The 13,675-nt window shown below is 32.7% G+C and overlaps 2 protein-coding genes across 2 annotated transcripts; one reads left to right on the forward strand and one right to left on the reverse strand.

Moving 5' to 3' along the window:
* The first annotated feature begins 853 nt into the window (after nucleotides 1-853).
* Nucleotides 854-4,582, forward strand: BAT5 (bile acid transporter 5). The gene is made up of 9 exons (XM_012980064.2): nucleotides 854-1,101; nucleotides 1,195-1,233; nucleotides 1,457-1,545; nucleotides 2,231-2,355; nucleotides 2,436-2,629; nucleotides 2,730-2,982; nucleotides 3,416-3,669; nucleotides 4,144-4,226; nucleotides 4,360-4,582. Exons 1-9 carry the CDS (start codon nucleotides 957-959, stop codon nucleotides 4,429-4,431), a joined length of 1,254 nt encoding a protein of 417 aa, XP_012835518.2. The 5' UTR covers nucleotides 854-956; the 3' UTR covers nucleotides 4,432-4,582.
* Nucleotides 4,583-5,899: 1,317 nt separating this feature from the next.
* Nucleotides 5,900-13,511, reverse strand: ATSYTF (C2 domain-containing protein). Its single transcript, XM_012980059.2, has 14 exons — nucleotides 12,831-13,511; nucleotides 11,485-11,559; nucleotides 11,159-11,266; nucleotides 11,046-11,078; nucleotides 10,835-10,924; nucleotides 10,601-10,726; nucleotides 10,357-10,500; nucleotides 8,882-9,301; nucleotides 8,628-8,762; nucleotides 8,149-8,373; nucleotides 7,761-8,036; nucleotides 7,550-7,681; nucleotides 6,793-7,098; nucleotides 5,900-6,250 (listed from the first exon to the last, which is right to left on the reverse strand). The coding sequence occupies exons 1-14, from the start codon at nucleotides 13,017-13,019 to the stop codon at nucleotides 6,017-6,019; spliced, it is 2,493 nt and encodes an 830-aa protein (XP_012835513.2). The 5' UTR covers nucleotides 13,020-13,511; the 3' UTR covers nucleotides 5,900-6,016.
* Between the last annotated feature and the right edge of the window lie 164 nt (nucleotides 13,512-13,675).

Here is a 13,675-nt window from a genome sequence, read left to right on the forward strand (position 1 = left end):
TTCGAAAAATTTATAATATAAAAACAATTTTATATTAGGCCATATTTAGTTGTCAATATAAGATTACCTAAGATAAAATTAAATAATCTTATGAAAATCTAATTATTTTATCGGATTTCAGAATCGTCCAACAAAAATACCTAAAAGGCAAAATAAAGTAAAATAAGTCATAATAATATAATATTAGGAGGTTGACCCGACAAATTGTTGAGGATACTAAACATCAAATAAAATCCAATTATTTAGTTAAAGATATATTACAACCAAATTACGAAAATCCCCCCATGTTTGAGTAATTATAACCACACCCATTCGACTATAAATTTTCTTACACGTTCACTCTTGCAGTGTCAAATTTAGTGGAATCTTTTAGATTACATGAAGTATTCTCAATTTTGTACCCGTTTTATCCCATTCGAGTTCCACATTTCGAAACAAGATGATCATAAGATGTGTTTTTTGGCTTGTATATTTCAGATCGTGGTGCATCAGAAACTGCATACTTGCACATAACAAGTACAAACTAGAGAACATTCCATGAAATCTAGAAAATTATGTTGAATTTGACACCATAAAGATGGACGTGTAAGAAAATTTATAATTGATGGGAATAGTTGTAATTAATCAAACATGAGGGGTATTTTTGTAATTTGACCATCAACCAAACGAGCCCTTTGCAAGATCTATATATTCTATTATATGATTTGGGAAAAGTAATTAGTGTTTATTTAGTACACCTACTAACTAAAAGGTCTGCTGGTGTCAGAGTTTTATGCAATTTCAACTACTATCAATTAAATTGATTTAATTTATTAAAAAAAAATTAAATGGATTTAATTATTAACCATAAACTCACACAAACACACACTACACAGTACTATAACTACTACAGATTGAGATTACAAATTGACTCAGTTTCTGAGGAAAAAAAAAACACTTGGGAAAATAATAAAAAAATGATTGCCAACGGCAAGCTTCTGCACCACCACCACCACCACTTCCATGGCCGGCAATCTTTCCTCCGGCCGGATTATCTCCGGGTCAAAGGCTGCACCGAAGTTGCCGCCGCTTCTTCCGCGCAGAAACGCTCCCATTTTTCTGGTAATCTTTTTTATTATTATTTTTTAATAGCTTTACTCTATAAAAAAAAAAAAGATTCGATTTTTAATTGATTGAATTCCTCCTCTAATGCAGGGTTGCGTCTGTCGTGCTCGCCGTTTCATTTGGGCTCCGGTGAGTTTTTGCGCCTTTTTCTTTTATTTAATTCAATTAAATGCAAAAAAAAAATAGTAATAATAAAATAAATAAATATAATGGAGTTTAAATGTTTGTTGAAATTGCTGATATTTGGTTTGTTGTTATCTATCATTTCAATGTATTTATTATGTATAAGTGCAGTGTAGTTATTCTTGGTTAATTTATTTTTTTCGGCATACTTAAATGGAGTAAAATGCAGGTGGATTTTCTCGATTATTATGTATCGGCAAGTGTGCGCCCGATAATTTACCGCCGGATTATCCTATTCATGGAACGGAATCTCCAAAGGTATCTTTTTTTTTTTTATTTCTTGTATTTTCTTGATCTTTGCTACATTTTTCACATCATTGTTGTCGATTATGGTTTAGAGATCGAATGCGATCTCATTAGTTTTAGTTTTTGTCTTCATAGCAAAGTTTGGGCTTAAACGAGTCGTGTTTAATATTGTACCCTGCACAAGTATTCGATCGATTTCATTTCCTTTGTAGTTAGTTGTGTTCGCATTGGACCATTTTTTTTGGCCTTAAAAAAGTCGATCGTTTTTTTTTTTGGCAATTTTAGTAGCCAACTATTTTTCGGATCCTATGTATATAAACAAATTTGACCTAATCGAATTGAAGAAATGCGAATATTGAAGAATAGGAAAGATCCATTTTTTGTTGCTGAAAAAAGTCACTATGTACTTTGATCGCATATTTGGTGCTTATGGAATACGAAATAACAAAAAAAAAACTCAATTTGGGGTGCTACGAAATGTATTAAAGAACGTAATTTTGATGTCATAAACATTTTAGCAGCTACTTTCGATAGAAAAGAATGTCGAAAAAAATTCATCGAACATTTTATTTGAGTAAATGAGTCATTATCGGTTGATTCTGCCACATGAAGAAGTAAAAACACTAAAAATGTTTAACTCGACTAAGTTAATTACGTTAACGACAATTAAGTACGGTTTTTCGTTAATTTGATTCAGATTAAAGAGGAGGTCTCGTTTACAAACATTTTGAAGGGGGCGAATTCTTTTCTACCTCAAGTGGTTATAGCAAGTACAGTTTTGGCGCTTATTTACCCTCCTTCGTTCACTTGGTTCACTAACAGGTTCGTTGTTACATACGATTAACGTGAGATATAAATTTTTTATTTTTATTTTCTTAAAATATATATTTCGTAATATTCAGATATTACGCTCCAGCGTTAGGCTTTTTGATGTTTGCAGTCGGTGTCAATTCGAGCGAAAAAGATTTTCTCGAAGCATTCAATAGACCATCCGCTATTTTTGCCGGCTACGTCGGTCAATTTGTTGTGAAGCCGCTTCTCGGTTTTATTTTCGGCACAATTTCAATGACTATTTTCGGTCTCCCGACTCCCTTAGGTAAAAAAGTAAAAAAAAAATATATATATATATATAGTAAATTAATTAATTTCACCGAGAGTCGATTTTAAAAGGGCTTATAACTTGTGCTAATTGTCAGCTGCTGGGATTATGTTAACGTCTTGTGTTAGTGGTGCCCAGCTGTCGAATTATGCCACTTTTCTGACGGACCCGCAGATGGCCCCACTCAGCATTGTGATGACGTCGCTATCGACAGCTACTGCCGTTTTCGTCACCCCGTTTTTGTCCTTACTGCTTATAGGCAAAAGACTCCCCGTTGATGTGAAGGGAATGGTTTCGAATATTCTGCAAATTGTTGTCACTCCGATTGCAACTGGATTATTTTTAAATAGGTACGTATTTTACTTTTACGTATATTTTATACGGAAAAAATACTCGTTTCGTCCTTTAAGTTGTTCAAACAAAAAACAGATTTAGTCCCTCGTGTTTGAAAATTATAACACTTTTGGTCCTCTCCGTCAATTTTTTCATTAGTACTAACGGAATCAAGAAAGTGGCCATCACTGTCTTAACTGACGGACTAACGGTAAATTGACGGAAATGCCCAAAGGTGTTAAATTGTTGAAATATGAGGGACTAAATCTTTTTTTGGGAACACGGGGACCAAATGTGTAATCGAGGTAAACTTGAGGGACGAAAAATATATTTTTCCATAGATACATATATAATATATAATATATATGTGTGTGTGTGTGTGTGATTATGTTTAGTCGCTTGTAAGAAAAGTGTTTTGAACATCGTTTTGACTTGCGAAACTAAATGCAGATTTTTTCCGAAAATATGTGATGCGATTCGGGTGATTCTGCCTCTGCTTTCGGTTTTTGTGACGGCTCTTTGTGTTGGAGCGCCACTCGCTATCAATGTGGGGTCGCTGATGTCAGCGTCCGGAATTTCAGTGCTGGTGGTGGTGATTGCGTTTCATTTGTCAGCATTTATCGCCGGATTTTCTCTCACGGGTCTCGTTTTTCGTGATTCGCCAGACGTCAAAGCTTTGCAAAGAACACTATCCTACGAGACAGGTTATTGCTATTTCCTTGTTTCCCTTTAAGTGTTTCTTTAGCCATAAGTTTTTTCCATATTAAGTGTCGCTTAAGAATTTTATCGTAGGGCATTTTCTTTTCTTCCAACTTTACCCTTGTATTAGTGACAGAAATAAATTGATAAAGAGAAGACGAAAAGCCACAAATGGGTAAATTTTGTCAAATAAGAACTTTTTCCGCTATTTAATAACTTTCTTAATTGGTGTCCATCAAAAGTTAAACGACATTTAAAAAGAAACGGAGGTAGTACTTCACCTAGGGTCCACTGGTCAATGAACCCGTAAACCGGTCAACGGGTTGTTGACCCAGACCCTTAATCGGGCTCGTAAGGGTTGGGTTTATATCAACCCGCTCGAGTTAAAACGATTGAACGTATGATTTCAAAAAAAAAAAAAAAAATCGATATGTGAAGTGAACCAAAGGATGAATATTTACGTGTCGTTGTTACAACAGGCATGCAGAGCAGTCTTCTAGCACTTGCACTTGCGAATAGGTTTTTCCAAGATCCACTTGTCAGCATTGCTCCTGCTATTTCTGTAAGTCGAACAAATATAATCTGTTTTTTTTGTTTTTTTTACACATTATGAAATAATCTTCTACGTAAAAGATTCCGACTTTTATTTTTCTCTCCGTTATTTTTCCGATAATAATCTAGTTCTAACTTTGCAGACCGTAATAATGTCGTTAATGGGATTCTCTCTTGTAATGCTGTGGGCTCCAACGAAAAAATCTGCTGTTTAATGAGGTGACGACGTATTTAAACCGATGATCCAATTTTTGTTTTCGTTTTCTGAGTTTAAATTTGTATACTAAATATGCATCATATATTATAAATAATAATGAACACGAAAAATTAGCCTTTAAAAATCCTTTTATATTACAAATTTATTCATTTGTTTTTCCCCTTTTAAAGCTATTGAATGGAATTTTTTGGATGTTGAATGGTAGAATATAAGTTAGTTAGTCGTATTATATTTCTTCATTGTTTTTTAGCCAATAATTTTCTTATAATTTCCCTTATAAATTCAATTATAAAAAACAAATCTCTTTTATCTAGAAAATCACATTTGATCCCTCTTTTATATTCACAAAAAATATATTTGGTCTTTCATGTTTCAATAATTTAATATATTTGGTCATAACCCTCAATTTACCGTCATTCCGTCAGTTAAAGCAGTGACATACACACGCTTGATTCCGTTATTTATAACGGAAAATACTAGAAGTATTAAATTTGTTAAACATAGAAACCAAATGTGTTTTATTGACTCGCATATTTTGAAGTGTATGCAAGTTGCAATCATGTTTCTATCATATTTTTTAGGGTAAATTACATCCACACCCCTGGGGTGTGCTAAAATAACGTTAAGGTTCATGTGGTATCGGTAAACACTCATCCCCTTGAAACCTTGAAACATAGTTAGAAACTCTAATAAAATAATGCATTGGATACGTTATTTTGATAGAATTTCTAATGGATTATTAGTTTTAGGAAGTGGTGGAGAAAACATAGAGCTATGGATGATTTAAGAAATGTTGTCTCCGCCACTTACTAAAAGTAATAATCCGTTAGAACTCTATCGGAATAACGTATCCAATGCATTACCCCGTTAGAGTTTTTAACAATATTTCAGGGGTGATTGTAATTACCAATACCATATGGTAATTATAATTATTTTAGCATACCTCAGGGCTGTAGGTGTAATTTACCCTATTTCTTTTTATTTAAATTATGACAAAATGCACTTTGCCCACTATAAATTTTCCAATTTTACACTTTCCTCCTAAAAAATCAAAAAATGGATACTCCCCATTCGAAAAATTATTTTGGTTGCACTTTGCCACGAAAGCCAAATTTTAGAGGGAATTGTGCAAGAAAAATAACATTTTAAAGGGGCAACGTGTAAAAATGTAATGTTGTTAAGGAACAATGTGTAACAAAAATAACATTTAAAGGAGCAACGTGCAACAAAAATACTCAATTCCAATGAATAATCCAGTTAATGTGGAACAAGAATAACATTTTAAATGGGATATTCACTTTTAAATTTCTTGAGGGGGTAAAATGCGAAAATCATAAATTTACAGGGGGTGATGTGTATCACGTGTTGTGATTTCTGCACTTGATAATAATTTGTATTTATTTGTATATAAAAAAATACCAAAAAAAACATTAAAAAAAAAGAGAGAGAAATAGCTGAAAAATAAGTTACCAGAAAACCAGATTAAATTAAAGGAACCAGATACACTCTGCACAATTTCCCCTTCAGCACACATTATATGATACAATATTAATTAATTAATTAATTATTTAATTAATTAATATTCAAGGAAGTGTAACAGTTCTATTTAAGAAAAGATCAGGTGACGAAGAAGAATTAAATATTTCCTGTCCAAGCTCATCTATTTTGCTTATTAGCAGCATTTGTTCGGTCTCGAGTTGGACCATATATTCCTCTTGACTCTCGTGTAGAGTTTCGAGATCACTCACCGACTTCGATACGCCTTCAAGATCGTCTTCGTCGATTTGAGATCGAAGCTTCGTCATCATTTCCTTAATCTGTTTGTTCAAATCCAAGAAAATAAATCGAACTTTTGTTAGTCGCGTTTTAGTGAATAAAAAACAATGAAAAAAATGCTAGGTAAATAGTCGGTGGCGGAGCCGGGATTTTGAGTAATAGTTCAATATTCTAACGAGTTTATTGTATTTAGTACCCCTGTATTATATTGAACTGCTAAAAAAATCCTCGTGTTACAAATATTAGCAAAATAATCCATATGATGATTTTTTTTTAGCGCACAACCCCCTAAATAATGCGTTTATATGGGGTAGTTTGCTAATAAAAATTAATTCATAGGGGAACGTTGCTAATATTTATTACGGGGAGTCTTTTTACAATTAGAGTAAATACAAGGGTGCTATATGCAATAAACCCATATTCTAAAAATAGCAAAACTCTATTTTGAACACTTCTCTCGTTTTGTTCGAGGGTAAAATGCTAGGTAGTGGCAAAGTGAAAATATACGTAATTTTTTGATTTTATATTCGTTTCGTGTTTCATTTTCCTTATTTTAAAAATCAAGATCCGATCATATATATACCTGGTCGGAAATTTGACGGTGAACTTTAGTTGGGGAAGAATCGGAACCTACGCTAGGTTTCTTCTCCAATTCCGGGATTTTTCTTGTAATTTGAACGTGAATATCTCCCCGTTTTACCCCTTGGAGAGGTATCCATTTGTCGGCCATTTGATTGGGCGGCAACATATGATATTCGACCACGCACGTTCCTATGTTTGAAGTTGGCAATAAAGTATTATGATCTTTTACGTGCAATGTGAGGGTACTTCCGTCATCTGGAAATTCCAATGTTTGAAACCATTTTGGGTGCAGCGTTTTGTACATAACCTGCAAAGACACGTCGAAGAACAAAAAAAAGACGATGATATTTTATTTATTTCTCTCTTAGGTCACGTTTGGTTTATAAAATAAGATTAATCAAGATAAGATTAAATAATCTAATGAAAACCCAGTTGTATTATTGGATCGGACAAGATATTGCCATAATAAAATAATATTTCCGGTTCGACCCGGAAAATTATTGGATTTACCAAATATCAAACAAAGTCTAATTATTTAATTAATCATGGCTAATCTCCCCACCCAACCAAACGAGCCCTTAGAATATTGCCGATTATAGTATTTATTTCAAGATTTTCGTAATCGTAAAAGGGATATTAGGATTTTAAAGATTTGTCATAAACATAGAATTTAAAGATTTGTCAAATTTTCCTCTTCGATAAATTTAAGGATCAAATACCAATTGTCTTGAAAATACGAGTCGGTTACGAAAACTAACCTTAGTAGTTCTCTTCAAATGCCCATATTGCACCCTCACAAAGGGATCGCTCGTTCCTCGTAAATCGGCAGCAATAAGATCCCTTGCTTCGATTAGAACCAATTCAATCCAACCATTTGCATGTGACGAACCCTAAAAATAATACCATGAAAATAAAATAAAATTAATTACTCTGAATTAATTTGAATGAAAATAAAAATGAATATATTACCTTTGAACTTTCACTGTCGTCAACTTTGACTGCTTCGATCTGAAGCCTCAACTCTCCAGAGTTGACTTTTTCGAGGGGAATACAGACATCTCTAACGGAACCTTCTAGAAGCCCTTCCAAATTCACCCGTGCGCTACCGATACTCTCGTCGCCGAATGTTTCTTCAGTATAGCATTTTATCTTCAAATATTCACCGCCTCCTATTTCATCAAATTCAAACTTTTGATGGAAAGCTGGATTCGAAGAATGTGGGACATGTTTTGTTCTTTTGATCGACTGCAAAAGAATAAAATAAAATAAAATAATAAATCTATTAAGTTTCGATAAAGAATGAAGAATTATTAAAAAAAAAAAAAAAAAAAAGCAATTATGAAGCACGCTTTTTTACCTTGCCGTATTGCAGTTTAACATAAGGGTCGGATTTTCCGATTTTGTCCTTGACAAGAAGGTCTTTGCCCTCTACTACAGTAATGCATATTTTTCTTCCGGTTTTCGAAAAATGATTCGTGGGCCCATGCCCACTTAGTGAACGACGAGAGCTACTGCTTAAACTAGTCGAGCTATGTGAGCCATCGGCAAATTGCCACTCTTTAAGCACAAGCCTAACTGTCAACTGCAAAGTAGTTTTTTTGAACGAGATTAAATATTAACAAAATTTCCATTTATACGCTAATTATACACTAAATATAACGCATATACTTTACTAAATTACAAGCCCCTTTTTTTTATCACGGGCTTCAAGTCTAAACTCCAAACATTTGATATATCTTGATTATACTATCTATCAAAGTGCTGTCATTATTTCCAGACGAGGCCTTACTAGATAACTATCGACAAGTGAGGGGCGATGAGAAAATATTAAAATACCTCTCCTAAATTAAATCCCTCAAACGGAACTGTCATTTCGATTTCTTTTCCGCAAGATTCGGCATGCTTGGCAATCACGGAGGAATCAGATCCAACGGCCCAAAATACGGTTGAATCATCCGAAACATATCTCATCTGCATTGATATGGAAAACGTTTTCGTGAAGTGCTCCAAATAAAACTATAAGCAACATAAGATCAAGAACTAATTATTTCTTTAATGACATATAACTTAGAGTAGATAAAAAAAAATACCTTAATTTCACAGCTCGTAAGATAATCATATTTTACGTTTCCAGGGGTTCTTTCATAAAGATTAAATTTAACGATTCCCGCATTATCGTGCAGAATGAGATTGAATGTCGTGTCCCACTTAGGACAAGATCCTGCCCTAATATCAGTTCTCCTCGTAAGTTCTTCGATCTCAATCTCGAGAAATGTCTGAAGCTCTTTGCTTTCAGCTCGGTTTTCCGTATGAGTATCTATCGAAGAGTTTGTTTGTTTTGTCGAGGCAGTGCCCTTCGAATTACAACGAGAGAGTTTGTTAGCTGAGAGAACTGTGACGTATAATACACCGCCTACGGCTTGCTTGTGGAAATCTTGAGGTGGCAAAGCTAGACACTGTCTTCGAGGCTCGACCATTCTTTTATTCAATGTGTCCGTCGCAATTTTCACCTGTGTCAATTAAACGGAAAAAAATGAAAAAAGAAAAGAAAAGGGAATTGGTGAGGGTTACAAATAATACGGCAAATTGAAACGAAATTTCTGATTTCAGCCGACTCCAATTCGAATATTACAGATTTTGGAACAACATTTTTCATTTTGAATTCCGATTTTCGATTTTCAGATTTTCTTTAACTGAAATTGGAATACATATTAGATTTCGATTTCCGGTCGGATTTTAATTTCCGAAAATATTTTAAAAAATATCAATTTATTTCCGAAAATTACACTTATAATATCAATACTATTATAATTTCCGCCAACTCCGATCCAAAACTTTCCGATTTTGGAACAAAGTTTCATTCCAATTTCCAAAATTCCGATTCCTAATTTTTTCTGATGTATTTGGAACGAAATTGGAATTAATTCTTTACCTCCGAAAAAAATTAGATTGTGTTTTTCAAAAGTGTTAATTCCGAAAGTTCCGATTTTCGATTTTCAGATTTTCTTTAACCGAAATTGGAATTCATATTAGATTTCGATTTCCGGATTTTAATTTCAGAAAATATTTTCAAAAATACCAATTTATTTCCGAAAATTACCCTTATAATATCAATACTATTATAATTTCCGCCAATTCCGATCCAAAACTTTCCGATTTTGGAACAAAGTTTTTTCATTCCAATTTCCAAAATTTCGATTTCTAATTTTTTCTGATGTTTTCGGAACGAAATTGGAATTAATTCTTCACCTCCGAAAAAAATTAGATCTTTTTTTCTTTTCATAAGTGTTAATTCCGATCCGATCCGTACGATTTCCACCCCAAAATATATACTTCATGAAAATCCAGGCCCGTTTCTAATCACGGGCTTCAACCCTAAACCTCAAACATTTGACAGAAAGCTCGATTATATAATCTACGAAGCCTAATCCTAATTCCCAAAACGCGAAGTACCCTTTGATGTATTTGACCTCGATTTAATTTCACGGCAACAAAATAGTCTAAAAATTCCGATTAAAATATTTCTTTCGCAATATAAAATAAGTGGCATATTATTAATTCGTACCAGCCACGAAGAAACACCTGGCAGCTCAGTTGCAGGTAGAGATTGGCTTCCACCACTTCCGAAAGCGACACCGATTCTCACTTCGGGAGTCGATACAAACGAATACACTATCGCTTTCCCGTCTAATATCGGCATCAAAAGAAGCTGTTTGCATCGTGCAAATAAATTAATTACTTTGTTTTTTTTAATTAGAGGACAAATTAAAACCAATTAATAAAATAATAATGATGTACTGCATACGTACATCACCCTTGACGTGGATGCTGTTTACAACGATTCGAGCAGTTCCCATTAAAGGCATAGCCAACTTTGCAGACAGCATTATATTTACATCATCCGTGTCCCAATCGAAACCCAATCGCATTATTCGCTGCAAATTAAATGTCTGTTATACTTTTGTCCTAAAATAATTAAATAAATAAAAATAAAAATAAAAAATAAAAAATAAAATAAAATAAACGGAGTAGGTATATCAAACCTGACCACCCGAAGTAGCCCAACGAGCTCCGTGCAGTCCAAATAAAGGAGGACGTGAACCAAGTGAAAATTCTTGTAACTCGATTTTTTCCTGTAGTAAAGTAATATTAGTTAATTATCGATTTTTTTTTTCAATATTATATCGGTGTTTTAGCAGTTTATGGTGTAGATAATTTGTTGATTAAATAAAAAAAATGGAGAAACGGGCTTACAATTAGTCTTGATTTTCGATTCTTCAAGCGTCTCTGCAAAAGAATGCGAGTAAGTATTGTATAAGCAATATAATTTTTGTAATAATAAGTATCAAAAGAAAAAGAATAGTTACCTCAACAATAGATGCAAACCGTAATGAAAGCTTCGGGTTGATAAAGTTCAACCAAATTTCAAGTAATAGCTTGTTCAACCATTCACAATGCTCTAAAGGTGTCGTTGGCTGCGTACATATATATAAAGATCATTTTTTTTTCAAACAGAATTAAAATATAAATATATATATATATATATATATATATATATATATATATATATATATATATATATATATATATATATATATATATATATATATATATATATATATAATTACAAGAAACTATTTGCAAATATAGGCATACACGCAATCTAAAAAAATAAAATGAAAGAGATAGTTACCGAAGTCTGTAGTGTCATTTGCATCCATTTCTTATTCAAGTCTTCGACAATATTTCGTCTCTGATAACTTCCGTACTTCAAAGAGACAAAAGTACAAGTCAGTATGTTACGGTCAGTCTAGTATACAACATGTAAATAGAATTACAAGATATTCGAGAGAATATTCCTGCATTATTGTCACCAATTCAATTTCCCACTTCCGATTCACTAAATTGAAATACATTAATGCTCAGTCGAAATTTCCTCCGCGACAGATTAATTTATGATATTTTATCACATTTTTTTCAGGTGTAATTTTGAACTTCCTCTTCAAAATGCACCATTTCGCAACGAGGGATACGACACTCGTACCAAGTTTGAGTCTTTCGATAATTTTATCGATAATGCATATAACATCAAATACCAAAAAAAAATCGAAATCTATCACTCCTTATCAAAAGCCAGAGCAGAAAAAGGGAATCTTTTGAACAGCAAAACCATAAAATTCGAGCAATTGAAATTGGGCTCTCCCTCAAATAAAGAAAATAATTGACGAAACATACATTCCTACGAGATGTTGGTTCCATTCTCTTGTCTATAGACATAGGATTTGTACCAAATCTTGAGAACATATACACGGTTCTTACAAGAAGTAGAAGTTTATCTTCCAAGAAAAAAGTTTTGTCCTAAATGTGAAAAAATAATTAAATATTTTCCCACTGTCAATCTTACATCATACTTCAAGTAGACAAAATCTTGAGAACAGCACTAAAATCACAAAAAAAAAAAAAAAAAAAAATCCTTACCACAAATTATTTTTACACAGCTTCTAAGCAACTGAGTCCTAAATCCAAAACATAATTAGAATACGCCCCACGTTTTCTCAACCGCAAATCAAAGTTCAAGTACTAAAAAAAGGCAAACAATTCACATTTATGCTCATTTTAATTCAATATTTTGCGTATTTTTACAATGACATTTCTTACACATAAACCACATTTATAACCTCGGTATTTCCATTACTACAAAGATTTCGATGAAGAATTCTCAAATTCATTACCAACAAGAAGTAGTGAAACATAAATTTAACATCAATTGTGGATCAAAATGCTAAAAGATGTATCTTTTTTTCAATAATCAAGACATAAAAGATTATATATTTACGGATGACATTCGTATTCGAAAAAAACCTATGATCACCACAAAGAATCACATCAAAAAATTACGAAAAAAAGTGAAATTTTCTAATTTTTTTTCTTTTTTTAATTTTAGCAAGAACTACATGCTTATTACCTATGATCTGCACTAAAAACCACACCAAAAAATTACCAAAAAAATAAATTAAATAAATTTGGAAGAAGTAGTACCTGAATTGTAGCCCACACAGCAAGAGCAAGAAGAACCCAATTAGAGAGAGAGAAAAACCACTTCTCAACAGCCCAAAGAACAACCAACAATGGAATCACTAATAAAATCAGAGGCTGCTCCTCCAACAATTTGTAAAATAATTTCACTGCCTCATTCATATCAAATAATTTATTCTTCCTTCTACCCATCTGATTATTTATACTCACTAAAGAAATATATTTGATGGGCCCAAAAAAAAAAAAGAAAAGCCCCAATTTTTTTTCTTAAATTTTAATTCAGTTTCTTGCAAGAATGATCATGGGGTTTTAAAGAAAGATCAAGAAAACTCAAGGGTTGCCCTAAAAATCCAATCTTTAAAGAAGGGGAAGGACAAACGATTCTTGTTCACTTCTTTCTTCAACTCATAAATGTGGAAAATAATTGACAAATGGGAAAAATAGTGTGTGTGTGTGTGTGTGTTTTTTTTGTTCCCTTGTTCGGGCAGTTTAAGGAAAAAGGTCTGCAGATAAATTCGTTTGCAGTAATAATATATTAATAATCAAGTATGAACAAACTATAAAGGAAAGTGTCGGCTTCTTCAATAAATAAAAATATATAGAGAAGTACAAAATTGAAAAGTCAAGAAAAGTATTGGTCAAAAACCCAATGGGAGATTTAGTTAAGAACTCTGTCGCAGCCATAGGAAAAGGATGGAAGGGGTGAATATAATTTATCTTATTTAATTATATTCTTGTTATCTTTTTTTAATTTATTTTTTGAGCAAATTGTTTTTTGTTGTTTCCTACATTAGGTAGATTCTTAAGATTTTCTTATTCAAATTAATTTCTTTGGCAAATTACGGCCA

Source organism: Erythranthe guttata, chromosome 1, assembly GCF_056151865.1.
Source record: "Erythranthe guttata isolate IM_541 chromosome 1, IM_541, whole genome shotgun sequence".
Taxonomy (NCBI): Eukaryota; Viridiplantae; Streptophyta; class Magnoliopsida; order Lamiales; family Phrymaceae; genus Erythranthe; species Erythranthe guttata.

Coding starts and splice junctions, on each gene's coding strand:
- BAT5 (XM_012980064.2), top strand. CDS start 957: ATGATTGCCAACGGCAAGCTTCTGCACCACCACCACCACCACTTCCAT. Junction 1,234..1,456: donor GCCGTTTCATTTGGGCTCCG/GTGAGTTTTTGC, acceptor AGTAAAATGCAG/GTGGATTTTCTCGATTATTA. Junction 4,227..4,359: donor GCATTGCTCCTGCTATTTCT/GTAAGTCGAACA, acceptor CTAACTTTGCAG/ACCGTAATAATGTCGTTAAT.
- ATSYTF (XM_012980059.2), bottom strand. CDS start 13,019: ATGGGTAGAAGGAAGAATAAATTATTTGATATGAATGAGGCAGTGAAA. Junction 10,727..10,834: donor GGGCTACTTCGGGTGGTCAG/GTTTGATATACC, acceptor TTTAATTTGCAG/CGAATAATGCGATTGGGTTT. Junction 8,374..8,627: donor AGGGATTTAATTTAGGAGAG/GTATTTTAATAT, acceptor ACTACTTTGCAG/TTGACAGTTAGGCTTGTGCT.